At 40.9% G+C, this 13,559-nt stretch overlaps 1 protein-coding gene across 2 annotated transcripts in view; it reads right to left on the reverse strand.

Moving 5' to 3' along the window:
• Nucleotides 1-8,261: 8,261 nt before the first annotated feature.
• The window catches only part of exoc6 (exocyst complex component 6), a 54,752-nt gene continuing 49,454 nt past the window's right edge, over nt 8,262-13,559 (reverse strand). Inside the window, exon 24 of one of the 2 annotated variants that reach the window (XM_034708530.1) lies at nt 8,262-13,506. In XM_034708530.1, coding sequence (XP_034564421.1) covers nt 13,380-13,506 — 127 coding nt within the window. In that variant the 3' untranslated portion in view covers nt 8,262-13,379. The remainder of the gene's footprint in view (nt 13,507-13,559) is intronic. The other variant, XM_034708529.1, reaches the window with a different exon arrangement.

The following is a 13,559-nucleotide window of genomic DNA, read 5'->3' on the forward strand; positions in this document are numbered from 1 at the left end:
TATTTATACGGACTATGGCTTTTACGCAAAATAAAGATGAAGCTCACTGGCATGGGAAAAAGTATAAACCCTGTTCTCAAGTAAAAGTGTTGATTGTCTGAATATTTTTAAGGCTCTGGTCATGAGCTCCTCTGAATTGAGGTTGATGGACTGTTAAAGAAGAATAACAAAGTGTCTGACCCCCCTGTGAAATAAATCAAACTGCTCTCTGAGTAAATCTGGATCAATCCATCTGTGCTGCTGTGATGAAAAAATCTGAGGTAGGCTGTACAGCTGATGCACACATGATCAATCCACACATCTGTTCATGTATTTTACACACACACACACACACACACACACACACACACACACACACACACACACACACACACACACACACAGCAGAGAGTGCGCAGTCAGCACAAGTCCCGCGGCGCGTGTTTGTATCTCTCCTCCTCCCGCAGCTCGCGCGCTGGCTGACCCGCTTGTGACCCTGACATCTCGGTGAACCCTCGCGCGCAACCAAGTTCACCAGAGAGAGAGAGAGAGAGAGAGAGAGAGAGAGAGAGAGAGAGAGAGAGAGAGTTCATTTAACACAAACAGTTGATCTTCCTGTTTAAACACTTGTAATGTTTTATTGTGTTTAAATGTAAAACCAGTCACTGAGTCACTTTATGAGCTCTTTGTTTATGACACTGCTTTCTCATTACTAGACACTAATTCTAAATATTCTACTTTTTAAAGTTATTTTAACTTTAATTTGAAAACCTTCTTTTTTTAGGCTTTATTAAAAAATTGTCTGTACTTCTCCACCTCTCACTTTCTTCTCTGTACTTCTCCCTAACACCATATGTTCACAGTTAAATGAATAATCCCAGTGAGACCAGGACTGTGGTGTCAATAAAAGCAAAATATGTCTACAAATAAAATGAAACATAGTAATAATAATAAATTCATTTATATAGCACCTTCTCAAAACACAGTTATAAAGTCCTTTACACCAATGGTACACATAGACAGGCTTAAAGGATTAAAGTAGCATTAAAAGCAAGGAAAAACATGAGGTGTAGGACCTGAGGTGTTAAAAGTGTGTGAAAAATACAGTGAGGTTGTGCTGAAATAACAGTGAGTAAAACAATTGAGCCAATAAAACAGTAGAACTGGATTCAAAGTAAAACAAATTAAAAACAAATTAAAAAAAATCAAACATTAAAATCAGCTAATTTATTCTAAAAATGTCTTTCTATAAAAGTAAGCTTTTAGGAGTGATTTAAAAGCAGGTACTGTAACATGTTTGATGCAGAAATGTGCCGAAGAAAAACTAACACATCTGAAATGATGAATGTATTTGCTCCAGAGGTACGGAGCACACTACCCTGTCTTTAATACTACAAGTCTGTGTGTGAAGGGAAACTTCAGCCAGGTGAGTGGACATGAATCAACTCTGTTTATGGTGAGTGTCCCTCCTGACGTGTGGGGTTTGTAGTTTGAGGTGCATTCTCAGCAGGAGGAGGTCAGGGTGTCAGGCTCCAGGTTCAGCATGAGGTCACTCACTGTGATCCACTGACTTCACTTTCTCTCTGTCTCAGACTCCAACAGGAAAGAGAGGAGAGAGGGGGAGGCTGTAATATAACTTTATTATTTATGGTACATACATTTATCTGAGGCTGAGGGCTGAAAGTCCAACACTGTGTGTGCGTGTGTGTGTGATATCATCTGAACAGCTGAGTCTCTGAAAACTCCAACTCTGGATCTCACATTAATGAAGCTGAGGAGCAGCTTTTGTTCGACTTCTTTATGAGGGCTGATTTCAAACATCCATCACACCAAAAGTTTGTGATACAAGCTGCCACACATTGACTCTCATCCTAAATATTTAGAATACAAAGACTACTGGCCGGGGTCCTCAAACAGGGGCAGATCCAGACAGAGTGCTGAGCTAGGATTGGCTATTTGCCTTGTTAGAGGTGGGACTCGTTTTAAATCAAGTATTTAGGCTGTTTTGCAAAAAGCTGCCAGAAGTCTTCACTGCATTTATGCAAATGTCCTTTTGTTTGTCCTTTGAATTATTACTTTAGACATCTCTTTGAGTCTTTAAAGATCTAAGCTAAGAAGATTTAGATGTCGTTTTATTTTGTGACTTTTCAGAATTAAAAATAAATAAAACAAAATAAAGTAACATCTTTTTGACACTGTCATGTAAGTAGTTAAAGTAGATAACTGGGGGTAGAAAAGATAAATAAAGTATATATTTGTATTTTTCCTGACATACTCATGCCACCCCTACAAAAGTCAGAGCCCCGGTTTGGCCACCCCGATCAAAAAAGTCTGGCTCCACCCCTGTCCTCAGTGACCCAGAGATTAGCCACTGTATCAACATCTTTCACTGCAACATTTTACTTCTTCTTAAAACCTGATTGATTATGTAACAAATGCCAACCAGAAAATCAAAACAGAGAGTTACTAAGTGATTCAATTTAACATTTCTTTCTGGAGTCCCTGAGCTCCCTTGTCTCGTAGGTTCCTCTGGATCTCTGCTGCTGTGGACGTGCCAGACTCCAGCTGCTACAACTACTACTATCCGTCTCACCACTATCATCTCTCTCTCTCTCTTCATCCCCATATCCCTCTCTCCAACACGGTCTCAGCAGATGTGTGTCTAACATGAGTCTGGTCCTGCTGGAGGTTTCTGCCTGTTAAAGGAAGTTTGTCCTTGCCACTGTAACTTGCTAAATGCTGCAAAGTGCTCTGCTCATGGTGGATTAAGATGAGATCAGACTGAGTCCTATCTGTAAGATGGGACTGGATCTTATCCTGTCTTGGTGTTGGGTCTTTGTTAATAATAGAACATATATAGAGTACGGTCTAGACCTGCTCTGTTTGTAAAGAGTCTGAGGAGAACATTTGTTGAGGCATGAATACAGTGCAACAGTTTCATGTTATAACTATATATATTCTGCATTTATTTGGGGCTTTCTCTAGTCTTCTAACCATCAAGGTGCATTAACATTTCATGTCACATTCACCCATTCACACCCCGATGAATACACTGAATGCAGAGGCTGTTATGTAAAACCCCCACAGTATTAATTAATCCCATCCACACACTGATGAAACAGCACGGGGCCAGTTCTGGGATTAAGTGTCTTGTGGACAGCTTGACCCATATCTTCAGATTGAGAGACTCTGGACTGAGCCACAGCTCTGAAGTTAGTGCACAGGAACAATCAAACTGGAACAGAAAAAGATTTATTCAATGACATTTTGAGTCAATAAAGTTTCATTAACTTGTCATCAAATAAAATGATAGAGTCAGAAACTACAACAACAGCTGAGGAGAGAGGCTGAGGTGGCTCCTTCAGACAGAGGGTTTGTTCAGTGTGAGAGGACATAGAGACAATGTAAAGTGTGTGAGGATATCAGACGTGAATGTGTCTCCTCTTCCTCCTCTGTCTGCCGGCTGTATTGCTGCAGTGAATGCAGAACTTGTTTACAGCCCTGTTAAAGTGTTTGATCCCTGCACTAAAATACTTCTCACTCCTGTTGACGCTCAGGAAGGAAACACTACCCCCCCCCTAAAACCTTCCCCCCTCTCACTGAATTAACACAGGAGTGTAAGATCTGTAAAGGCCTGTAGCTAGATTTAAACACTTTCCAACAGACTGACGGATTATTCTGTGTTACATACTTTATTTCCTCATGAATGGTTAAATTTTGGTACCTCTTAAAGCCAGTGTGATGACTTTTTATAACAGTGTGAAATGAAAGAGGGAAAACATCACAAATGATCTCCTCTGATGCCCTCTCAGTGGAAAACCCATGAAAAGGTGTCATCTGGATGCCCCTCAGATGTATTTATTTTATTGAAATGATTTCATTTCATTTTTCTGATATCTATCTGATTTGATTTTATCGATTTTATTGTTATGACTTTACACCTTTTTCTGATATTATTTAATTTGATTGATTTTATGGTAATTATTTAAATGTACTTTTCTTATATTTATATGATTTCATTTATTTTAGTGCAATTATTTTATTTTCTGATATGATTTTATAATATTGATTTTATTGATATGACTTTATTCTTTTTTCTGATATTATTTAATTGTATTGATTTTATGGTTATTATTTTATTGTATTTTTCTTATATTTATATGACTGCATTGATTTCATTGATTATTTTCTGATATGATTTTATATATTTATTTTATTGTAATTATTTTATTTTATTGATCTTAGTTTTATGATTTCATTTTATTTTGCGTATATTTAAATAATTTAATTTATTTTAGTGTAGTTAATTCATTTTCTGATAATTATCTGATTTTATTCAATTGATCTTATTCTAATGATTTGATTTAATTGATATCAAAGTTATGCTTTTGTTTTATTGATCTTATCGTTAGAATTTTATTTATTTTTCTGATGTTTGTCAGATTTAATTTTTTTGATTTTATGAAAATTATTATTTTTATTTTTTAGTATTTCATATAACTTTCCTCTATCTCATTTTATCCTTGTATCATTTAACCTCTTGCTTTTGTTTTCTGTCTCTGTTCTTTTGTGAAGCTCTTTGAGCTGCATGCATGAATGTATGAAAAGGTGTATTATAAATAAAGAAGAGTTGAGTTGAGTTAAAAAGCCAGAGATGCAGACTGTAATGCAATAATGCATTCGTCAGATAACAAATATGTTGTTGTCCAGTTTAACTATGATTGTTGTGCAGACTGTAAACCAGTGGAGAGCAAACCGAATGAAGTCCTTAACTGGATAACAGTCATGCTGACCAGCTCCTCAGGAAGCCGCAAAACGTTCCAGTCCCTCCTACAAGGGAACTCCTCATCACATGGTAGCTTCTTTGATTGAATACTGTGACGAGGAGCAGGACCAATGAAAGGAGGACATTTTTTTAAATATAATTTAGCATTCTGAGAAGTAAGACAGCTTTATTCCTGTTGTTCTGGCTCTTAAAGGGATAGTTACATTTTTTTGAAGTAAGGAGGATGAACAGGTTTGTGTCGTGTGCATGAACCGTGCTTCCTAAAGATCAGACATATGCCTATATTGAGCGTACACTTACCGACATCACTGTTTGGATGATAGTTTCTTTAAATTAGCTTAGGTGTGAGGTAGAGCTGACCCTGTCTGCAGCACTCGTTAGCTTAGCTTCCACTCTGGCGGCCCTTTAAACAAAGGAGCCGAGCTGCCTGGGATCCCCTGTAGGCCGTACACTCACTACTGACAATTACCTCATACAAAGCCACTTCAAAAATACTAAACTATCCCTTTAACGTGAAACATGATCTGAATTTTCATCATTAGGACTATTCTCCACATTTCTACTTTAGTCTCAGAATCTCACTCCTCTGATTCCCATCAGAACGGACAGAACGACTTCCCTCTTCAAACACTAAATATAAACACAATCTGTCTCATCTTTGTTCTGTCTCTTTGTATCTTTGTCTCTTTGTGTCTTTGTGTTGAGAGCTGGAGGACTGTTTCATAAAACAAAGGTCACAATGTTAAATTAGAGCGGTGGCAGAAATAAACAAGACAGTAGAGCTAAGAGTGCATCGTGACCCTTTGAGGAAAACAAACACATTTCTGTGTGTGAGTGTGTGTGTGTGTGTGTGTTGGCAGGGTCGCTCCTGTCCAGTGATAATAGAGCTCTCCAAATGTCTCTCGCCTCATTACATCTGCGGCGACAGGGATCCTCGCATTCAGGCGCTGACCCAGGCCAAAGTTCACATGCTGTTTCCCAGTTAGCGTGTGTGTGGTGGGACACAGCGAGGCTCCGAGGGAGAGATCCAAGATGACAAAACTTTCACAGAACAAGTGACGCTTCTGTTACTGTGTGAGTGTGAGAGAGGGAGAGGCAGAGCACACACGTCGACATCAGGGCTGGTGGTTCAGTGAGGTGTGATCCGTCTGAATTTTAAAGGCACAGTTCACCCTCATAAAATAAAAACAGAAACTAAACTAACATGTTTGCTTTGCTCACATTGTGGATTCTATTTAACAACATGAGTAAGGAATGTGAACATGTTGGTGTGTATTGATGGAGCCTGAAAAATAAAATTACATCACTTTTTATAACTGTATGCAAACATCCTGGTAGCTTCTTTTTGCAGGACCTTTAACTCCTAAGGCCGGATTCAGTTGATTGTAAGGATGTCCTGATCGGAGTCTCTGATACAGAGTCTTGATCTGATACTAGTATTTATCTAAATAATAAAGTTGCACACGTTTGTTAACAAAAATATTGTGTACTTATTTCATTTAACGTTATCCAGCTAGCATTGTTATAAAACTCACACACGTTCTTCTGTATGGGATCCACAAAACTGGTGGTAATGCAGTAATGTTGACCCCAGCGGTTGATAGCTTAGCTTCTTTGTCAGTTCTCAGTTTCTTAATAACAGGACCAAGCTGACCGGCTTATCCTGTGAGCAATACATGTACTGTTAACAAGTACCTCATTCAACCCCACTTTAAAAATACCAACATATCCCTTTATTCTAAGCACTTTTGTTGCTCAGTCCAATCCACAAAGACAGGTGACCTGATCCTGCACTTTGTAAGTAAATTAACAGTACATTATCATTTAAAGACAGGTCCTTCCACTCGCTCCTGCTGTTTTAAACTCCACACTCCTTACACTTTTATCTGTATGGACAAATTCATTTAAGTGTGCTTGACTCTTTTGATGAAGTTAGTACAGAATGATGCAACAATCTATTTTTTTTGCAAACATACTGATATTAGTATACAAACACTTGTTGAACAGTGTTTTTATCTGTTTTATATCATGCTGATGTGATTTATAGCAGTGGTTCTCAAATAGGGGTTCCTAGGACCCCTGGGGGTCCTCGAACCATAGCGTGGGGGTCCGTGAAATAATTGTTAAAAAAAACCCCAGCATATCTACAGATGAGGACCATTTGCGTCAATGAAACAAGCCCCCATTACTCCCACCCTCGATAGCTTTGGGCAATTGAAACTGATATGATTGCGACACGTCACATCAATCTCTCACGAATCACTCATTCACACATCACTCTGGTCACAACTGTTCCAGCTACTACTTAGCTTTGCTTACTGTCTTGCGAGAATGGAGTCATTGCTAAAGCAGTTCACATAGTCAAGTGATGCTAAGCCAAAGCTAGCTAAATTAAGACATTATGACGACAGGTATATATAGTTTGGTTTTATTTAGAACAGTGACGGGAGACCAAAATGCCTCATGAGTCTTCAGGTGCTAGTGAACCAACCTATGAAGCCAGCCAAGCTAAAGCATGGGCTTAATCCTTTTACAATTATGAGGGGGTCCTTGGAAAATGTTCTCACCTGTAAGGGGTCCCTGGCCCCAAAACGTTTGAGAACCCCTGATTTAAAGACATGCTGCAGGTTGACTCTGTTTACCACTCTGCTCTCAGATTCATACCTGGTGAAACACTGGTATTTGTATATTTCTAAGGCCCTTACTGGAAAGCTTCCCCCCTACATTGCAAACTTGTTGGAGTGGAATAATGGATCCTTTTGACTCACTCTTCTGATTGGCTCGTTCTGAAAGCCCCTCGAGTTTACATCATAGACTGTATAAATAATGGACGTAGTCTCCGTGACGTCAACCATCTGTTTCTGAAGCGATGTTTTGAAGACAATCGTCGGCGGGAGCCATATTGGAAATGTTGAACTCAACCAAACTTTGTGTGAGGTAAAGAGGCGGGGTTTGAGCCTCCAGCCAACAGCTACAGTGTTCCTGCCTGTCAATCAAGTCAGTCATGCCCTTAAATGGACAAAACTTGTAATCTAAAGAACCGTTGCATTATGAAATAATTCACCACTGGATCATCTTCTTTGAATGGGTGTGTATGTGGTTTCCGGTGTTTCTGCAGCCAACCTCAAATGGAAGCTCAATGTACTGCAGTTTTTAACACTTCTGCACGGGATTCATATTTTGAGACCAGAGGTTGCTGCTTGTGCAAAACAAGTCTCAGTCCATGAGCATGAGTCCTTCTTTTGTACCAGGAATGCCTTAAACCGAATCCTTCATAGGAGGTCTTGAGTTTGACTGAAATGATCAAATAAAGAATGCATGATTGTGACATAAGGTTTCGTCTGTACTAAATTAATAATGTGACAGGATTTTTCTGCTTCTGTAACTTCATCATTATTTGCTTTCTGTCTTTTTTAACAAATTCAGGATCAACAAGTTTACACATGATAAAAACGCAGACAGGAGGAGTGTGTACAGAAACGCTCAGACTAAAGAGTGATTTGGAACGGTCATTTATTTTGGATGATACAAATAGGCAGATATTTGAAATCTTTTGGACTGGTATGTACATACTTCACAATTTTACACAGGGTTTATGCTTCAACATAATATAGCATTTTTGTATGATAACCATGCAAATGAGTGGAGAGAAGGTACCAATGTAAGTCACTGAGCTCCTCACACCGTCGAGCCGTTCACCAAGGAAGCAACAAATTCAAACTCTTATTACTGATATAGTATTTACTCATTCGTCTACAGCGGTGCATGTCACGATGTCCACCTCCACTTCTGTTTGTAGCAGACGCACTGCTGTAATATTCTTTACAAAATATGCACTATATACAGTGGCATTTACAAGCAACTTTAAAAAAAGGCAAAACAATCTTCAAAGAAACAAAACTTCAGTTTCAGTGCAAAAGTGCTGCTGAAAGCGGAGCACAGACTCCGAACGTAAAGCCGATAGAAACAGTCTCGTTATAAAATCATCGGGAGTCGCGTGCAGCTTTGAGTTTAGCTTCAACCTGCAGAGAGGCTGCCATGGAACCAATTCATTATTGCTGTGCTTTGTGGATTTACTGTGTGTGGGTTATGAGATTCTAAAGCTTCATTTCACCCTGAGGAACAAAAAGACAAATCAGACTTTGTTAAATATAGAGCATGTATATATATAATCAATAAAAACATAACAACTCCAGAAGGTTTATTTGAAGTTTGTGTCAGTGAGCTGTGGTGCATATCACGAACCCTACGACTGACGGGGTGCTGAGTGAGAGGACGAGGGCAGCACTGATGTCACTGTTTCATGATACCACCTTCATCACAGCTGGAGGTCCTTTGGATTATTAATCTGTAGAGGACTTCTGCAAGTACAGACCAGCAGGTTTAACACGGGACTTCCACCAGATCCGTGTCCGGTCTGTCTCTGATCCGCTGCGGTCTGGCTCCGTGCTCTCTCATCCATCAACACCCACCGGTTGTGTTTTCAGAACGCAGCACGGAGCAGGAACGCTAGACTGCTAGAGTCATGCGACTGATGTTTCTCGTGGTAATTACTGCATTGATAAATCTCCTCCTCCTCTCCTCATCCATGTTGTCTTTATAGTCTTCTGAAAACCTCAGAGTGTTTTATTCTGAAAATTAACCGGATGTTTTCATTTTGTTTTGGTGAAACCTGACTTCCTGTCCCGCTCTATCTGCTCTGTTGAGATTGATGCGTCGTGTTCCGGTATCCGGCAAAAGGACCTGCCGGATCAAAGACGCAGCTGGAACGCAAAGGAGGGGATCCAGTGGGAGTTAATACATTGACTGGAATAGAAACCTATCAGATCTGGTGCTGTGACGGATTGGAGACAGACCGGACACGGATCTGGAGGAATTTGGCCGCAAGACATGCAAGATGGTCCGCAGGTGTTGGGGCCTCACCTCTACCTGGTGTGAACATGTTTGTCTGCAGCTGTAGAATGATGTATGATCATGGACATGAGCAGGATTAAAATGTAATCACATCTAGATCTCAGTGTGTGGATCAGGGAGGTGGAGTTATGGTTCAAATAAATAAATAAATAAATAAAAGGTTGGTAATGAACTATTGTAACCTGCAGGGTTAGAGACACATGACGGACGGCGAGAGACAAAAGCATCCCGTGCATTACTTACATCTACATGGCCTAAATCTCATCATCATGTCGGTGAGCGGTGCAATATTTACTCTTGCGTGGTTCTACAAACATCCAGATTAAAGCTCATCATTTCTAAAGGGTATCTCATTCTTTCTCTCATGAACCCAGGACATGGTTCAATAATGAGGTTTGATGAGGCATTGAGAGCTGCTTACACCGTCAGTCATGTGACTCCTCTCTAGCACGTTGTAGTCATCCCTCCTGAAGTGACGCTGTCGTATGAACTGTCCATTTTTACAGAGGAAGGATTCATTTGTAGCTTTTCCTGGTTTATAACTTGAAGCGATGATTTACTTTTGATGAGTGTTTCCAAACTTTAACCCTGAAGCACGTTCCCATTGCTGTGCTCAAGTGTATCCAAATATCCCGCTGTTTTTTTTGGTATGTGACATCAGATGCGAACCCTCATTTTTTAAGGGCTGCTTAATGCAGGTGACAACAATCCAAACCAAAGCTGTCATCAGGACATCGAAGCCCCTGCTTTTCACATGTGCAGTCTCATAAATACAAGTTTAAAGGGATATGTCGGTTGTTTGAGTTTTATGTCACAACAGATGCCGCTCAGCTCGGCTCCTTCAATGAGAAACTGCAGGGAGAGAGAGCACGCAAGCGAGACTGTTTGATCTACTGGTTTATCTTAATTCCCAAAAGATCCAGAGGTTCTGTTGTTACCAAGTCTCACTCGTGACAGCAAGTAGTTTTCTCGGTTCATCGGCAGTAGCTCACAGTTTACACACCTGCACCACCAGGTAACTCGGGATCTCTCCTGCTCTCCAGTTCAGCTCAGAAGTTTCTCCTCTTTCTTCCTCCATGTGTGTCTGCAGTAAACGGCATGTCTACGTCTCTTTTAGTATCATTCATTATTCATTTTGTTTGTATTTCTGTCTCTTTGAAGCTGCAGACCTGAACAGCCGATCAGTGAGCTGCAGACGGAAGAGCAAGTCTGTGTTGTGTCTGCAAATAGTGTAAAAACAGGCTTACACTGGCAAAGTGAAGTGCTGAAAAAATCCTAAGTAGATTGTAAACCTAAACCTAGATGAGTGCTCGGGTCAGAGTCTTTCAAAATTAGCTAAAGTATGAGAGCAGACTTGGCCCCATCTTTAGATAGCTGTAGCCTAGCTTGCATGCTGTTTCTCCTGCAGTTTCCATTGTGGCTAGAACAATTACTGGTGACACAAAACTCATACAACCCCACTTCAAAAAGACTGAAATATCCCTTTAACAACCTGCATCAACCCAGCTGATATGTGTGTGTGTGTGTGTGTGTGTGTGTGTGTGTGTGTGTGTGTGTGTGTGTGTGTGTGTGTGTGTGTGTGTGTGTGTGTGTGTGTGTGTGTGTGTGTGTGTGTGTGTGTGTTGTTACAGAATGAAGATGTACAGTACAATCTGAGTTTGAGTCACCTTCATATCCAGTCACTCCCTCCAGGTTTAACCCCGTTCACTGGCCGTGAGCGTCGTGTACTGTCGGTGTTGTTTTAAATGTACGATGTGAGGCAGACAAAAAATAACAGCAAGCAAACCATGGAGGGGCTCAACAAAACGTCACTTTCTCATGAACATCAGTCTCTCAAGACGTCATCATCCATTCATCTATTCTGCCATCCATTCATCACCTCAGCTTCTCTTAGCTCCTGCACATGCGCACACACAGGGACAACGGTTCAAGTACGGGAACAATGAGATTCAGTCTTTATCAGAACTAGTAACAGTCCAAAGTTACAACAGTCCTGTAGAAATGCTGTGAAGGACAAACAGAGAGAGGACCCGTCTGATATATGTTGTGAGTGTGTTATGACGGCGCAGGCTTAGATCAAACCTGACAGCCCTCAGCTCTGCCTGGAAGCTCAGCTGATATTCCACCTAAAACCAATAGTGTTGTTTCATCCTGGCGTCTCTGTGCACACAGAAGTCGTTTCACCTCTGATGCTAACCTCGGCCGCCGGTTCAAAGGTGGAACGACCTGGCTCCACCATTCTACTTTTGAGTGTTTTACACAGACGAGCCTGCCTCGCACAGGCTGTGTGAAAGGAGCTGATGCAGGGTCTGAACTAAACTCTGGATCCTCGTTCATGACTTGATCCTATGATGCAAAGTTTATAATAATACATGACCATTTGCATTTTAGTCTTGCGGCTTTCATACTGAAGGTTTCTGATCCTTAGAAAGCCGTTTTATATAAATAAACCAAAGTCACATGGTATGTGCTACACAGGACTTTCACCAGATCCGTGTCCGGTCCGTCTCAGATACGCTGCGGTCTGGCTCCGTGCTCTCTCATACGTCAAACCCCCCCTGTTGCGTTCTCTGAACACAGCACGGAGGAGGACCGCTGGACAGCTGGAGTCATGTGACCGAGGTTTTCCCGCTGTTATTACTTAATAAAGGATTATCCTCCTCCTCTGCTCAGAGATGGACCACAGACGGATCTGCTGGAATTTGGCTGTAAGACATGCAAGATGGTATGATCATGGACATGAGTGGGATCAAAATGTGATTGAATGAGATTGTTTATAAGTAAATAGAGTTTCAAATCATATAAATATATTAATTAAATTCTGTAAATGCTTTCATTAATAGTGATGTCACTGTTGATGTAGGCTGAGTTCAGCTGGATTTAGTTTTCTTTGTACTTTGGACACTAACGAAATACTCTGGTCACCAAATCTCAAGTCTTGATAGTCATTTAGACACGATGCAACATCATGCATCACCGCTGCGGCTGAAGTTTCAACAGTTTAAACTTCTGAAGGGGAAGATGACGGTGCATTAAAGATCTCCATCTCTGCTGTTGAACAGTGCTGTAGTCAGATTGACCTTTGACCTCATTGTTCCAGTACTCGTGTCTCTTCCTGTGCTTCAGTCTGCAGCAATCGTTACGCTCTCACAGAGGTACAAAACATAGTTTGTCTTATCACAGCCGTTAAAAATACTCTACAAACATTTCACTCCTGAAGAGTCCAGTTAACTGTTCTGTATGGACGTGTGTGTGTGTGTGAGTGTGTGTGTGTGTGTGTGTGTGTGTGTGTGTGTGTGTGTGTGTGTGTGTTATTTACATGGAGTATTAAGACAGGTATAACAGTGGGGAGAGGACAGGACTTCATGTGTGTGTGTGCGAGTGTGTTCCCTGCATGCCTTGTACAGTGTGTGTATTGCTGGGCCTTCATGTGTTGTGTAGTTGTCCCTTTACTGTGTGTACTTCCCTGTGTGTTCTTTATATGTCACTGTCTTGGTGTGTGTTATCGGGTCATTAGACGTGTCGCCTCTGGAGGAGTCTCGGCAGTTCAGTGTGTGCATGTGACTGCATGCATGTTTCATTCTTTACTTATGTGTGACACACACTTCTGTCGCCCCTGTTAGTCAGAGTGTGTGTGTGTGTGTGTGTGTGTGTGTGTGTGTGTGTGTGTGTGTGTGTGTGTGTGTGTGTGTGTGTGTGTTTAGGAGGACATGCCATTGACCAGGCTCCTCAGCTGTTTGACCACAGTCTCTATCAGCTTCTGTTTGTCTCTGTCGTTCTTCCTGAACTGAGAGAAGATGTTGTTCTTCTTACTGGTGTCCTTCATCCTGATGACAGACAAACAAACAAACAGAAACATCAGGGTTAAAGAAACACTCAG

Source organism: Notolabrus celidotus, chromosome 18, assembly GCF_009762535.1.
Source record: "Notolabrus celidotus isolate fNotCel1 chromosome 18, fNotCel1.pri, whole genome shotgun sequence".
In the NCBI taxonomy this organism is placed as follows: Eukaryota; Metazoa; Chordata; class Actinopteri; order Labriformes; family Labridae; genus Notolabrus; species Notolabrus celidotus.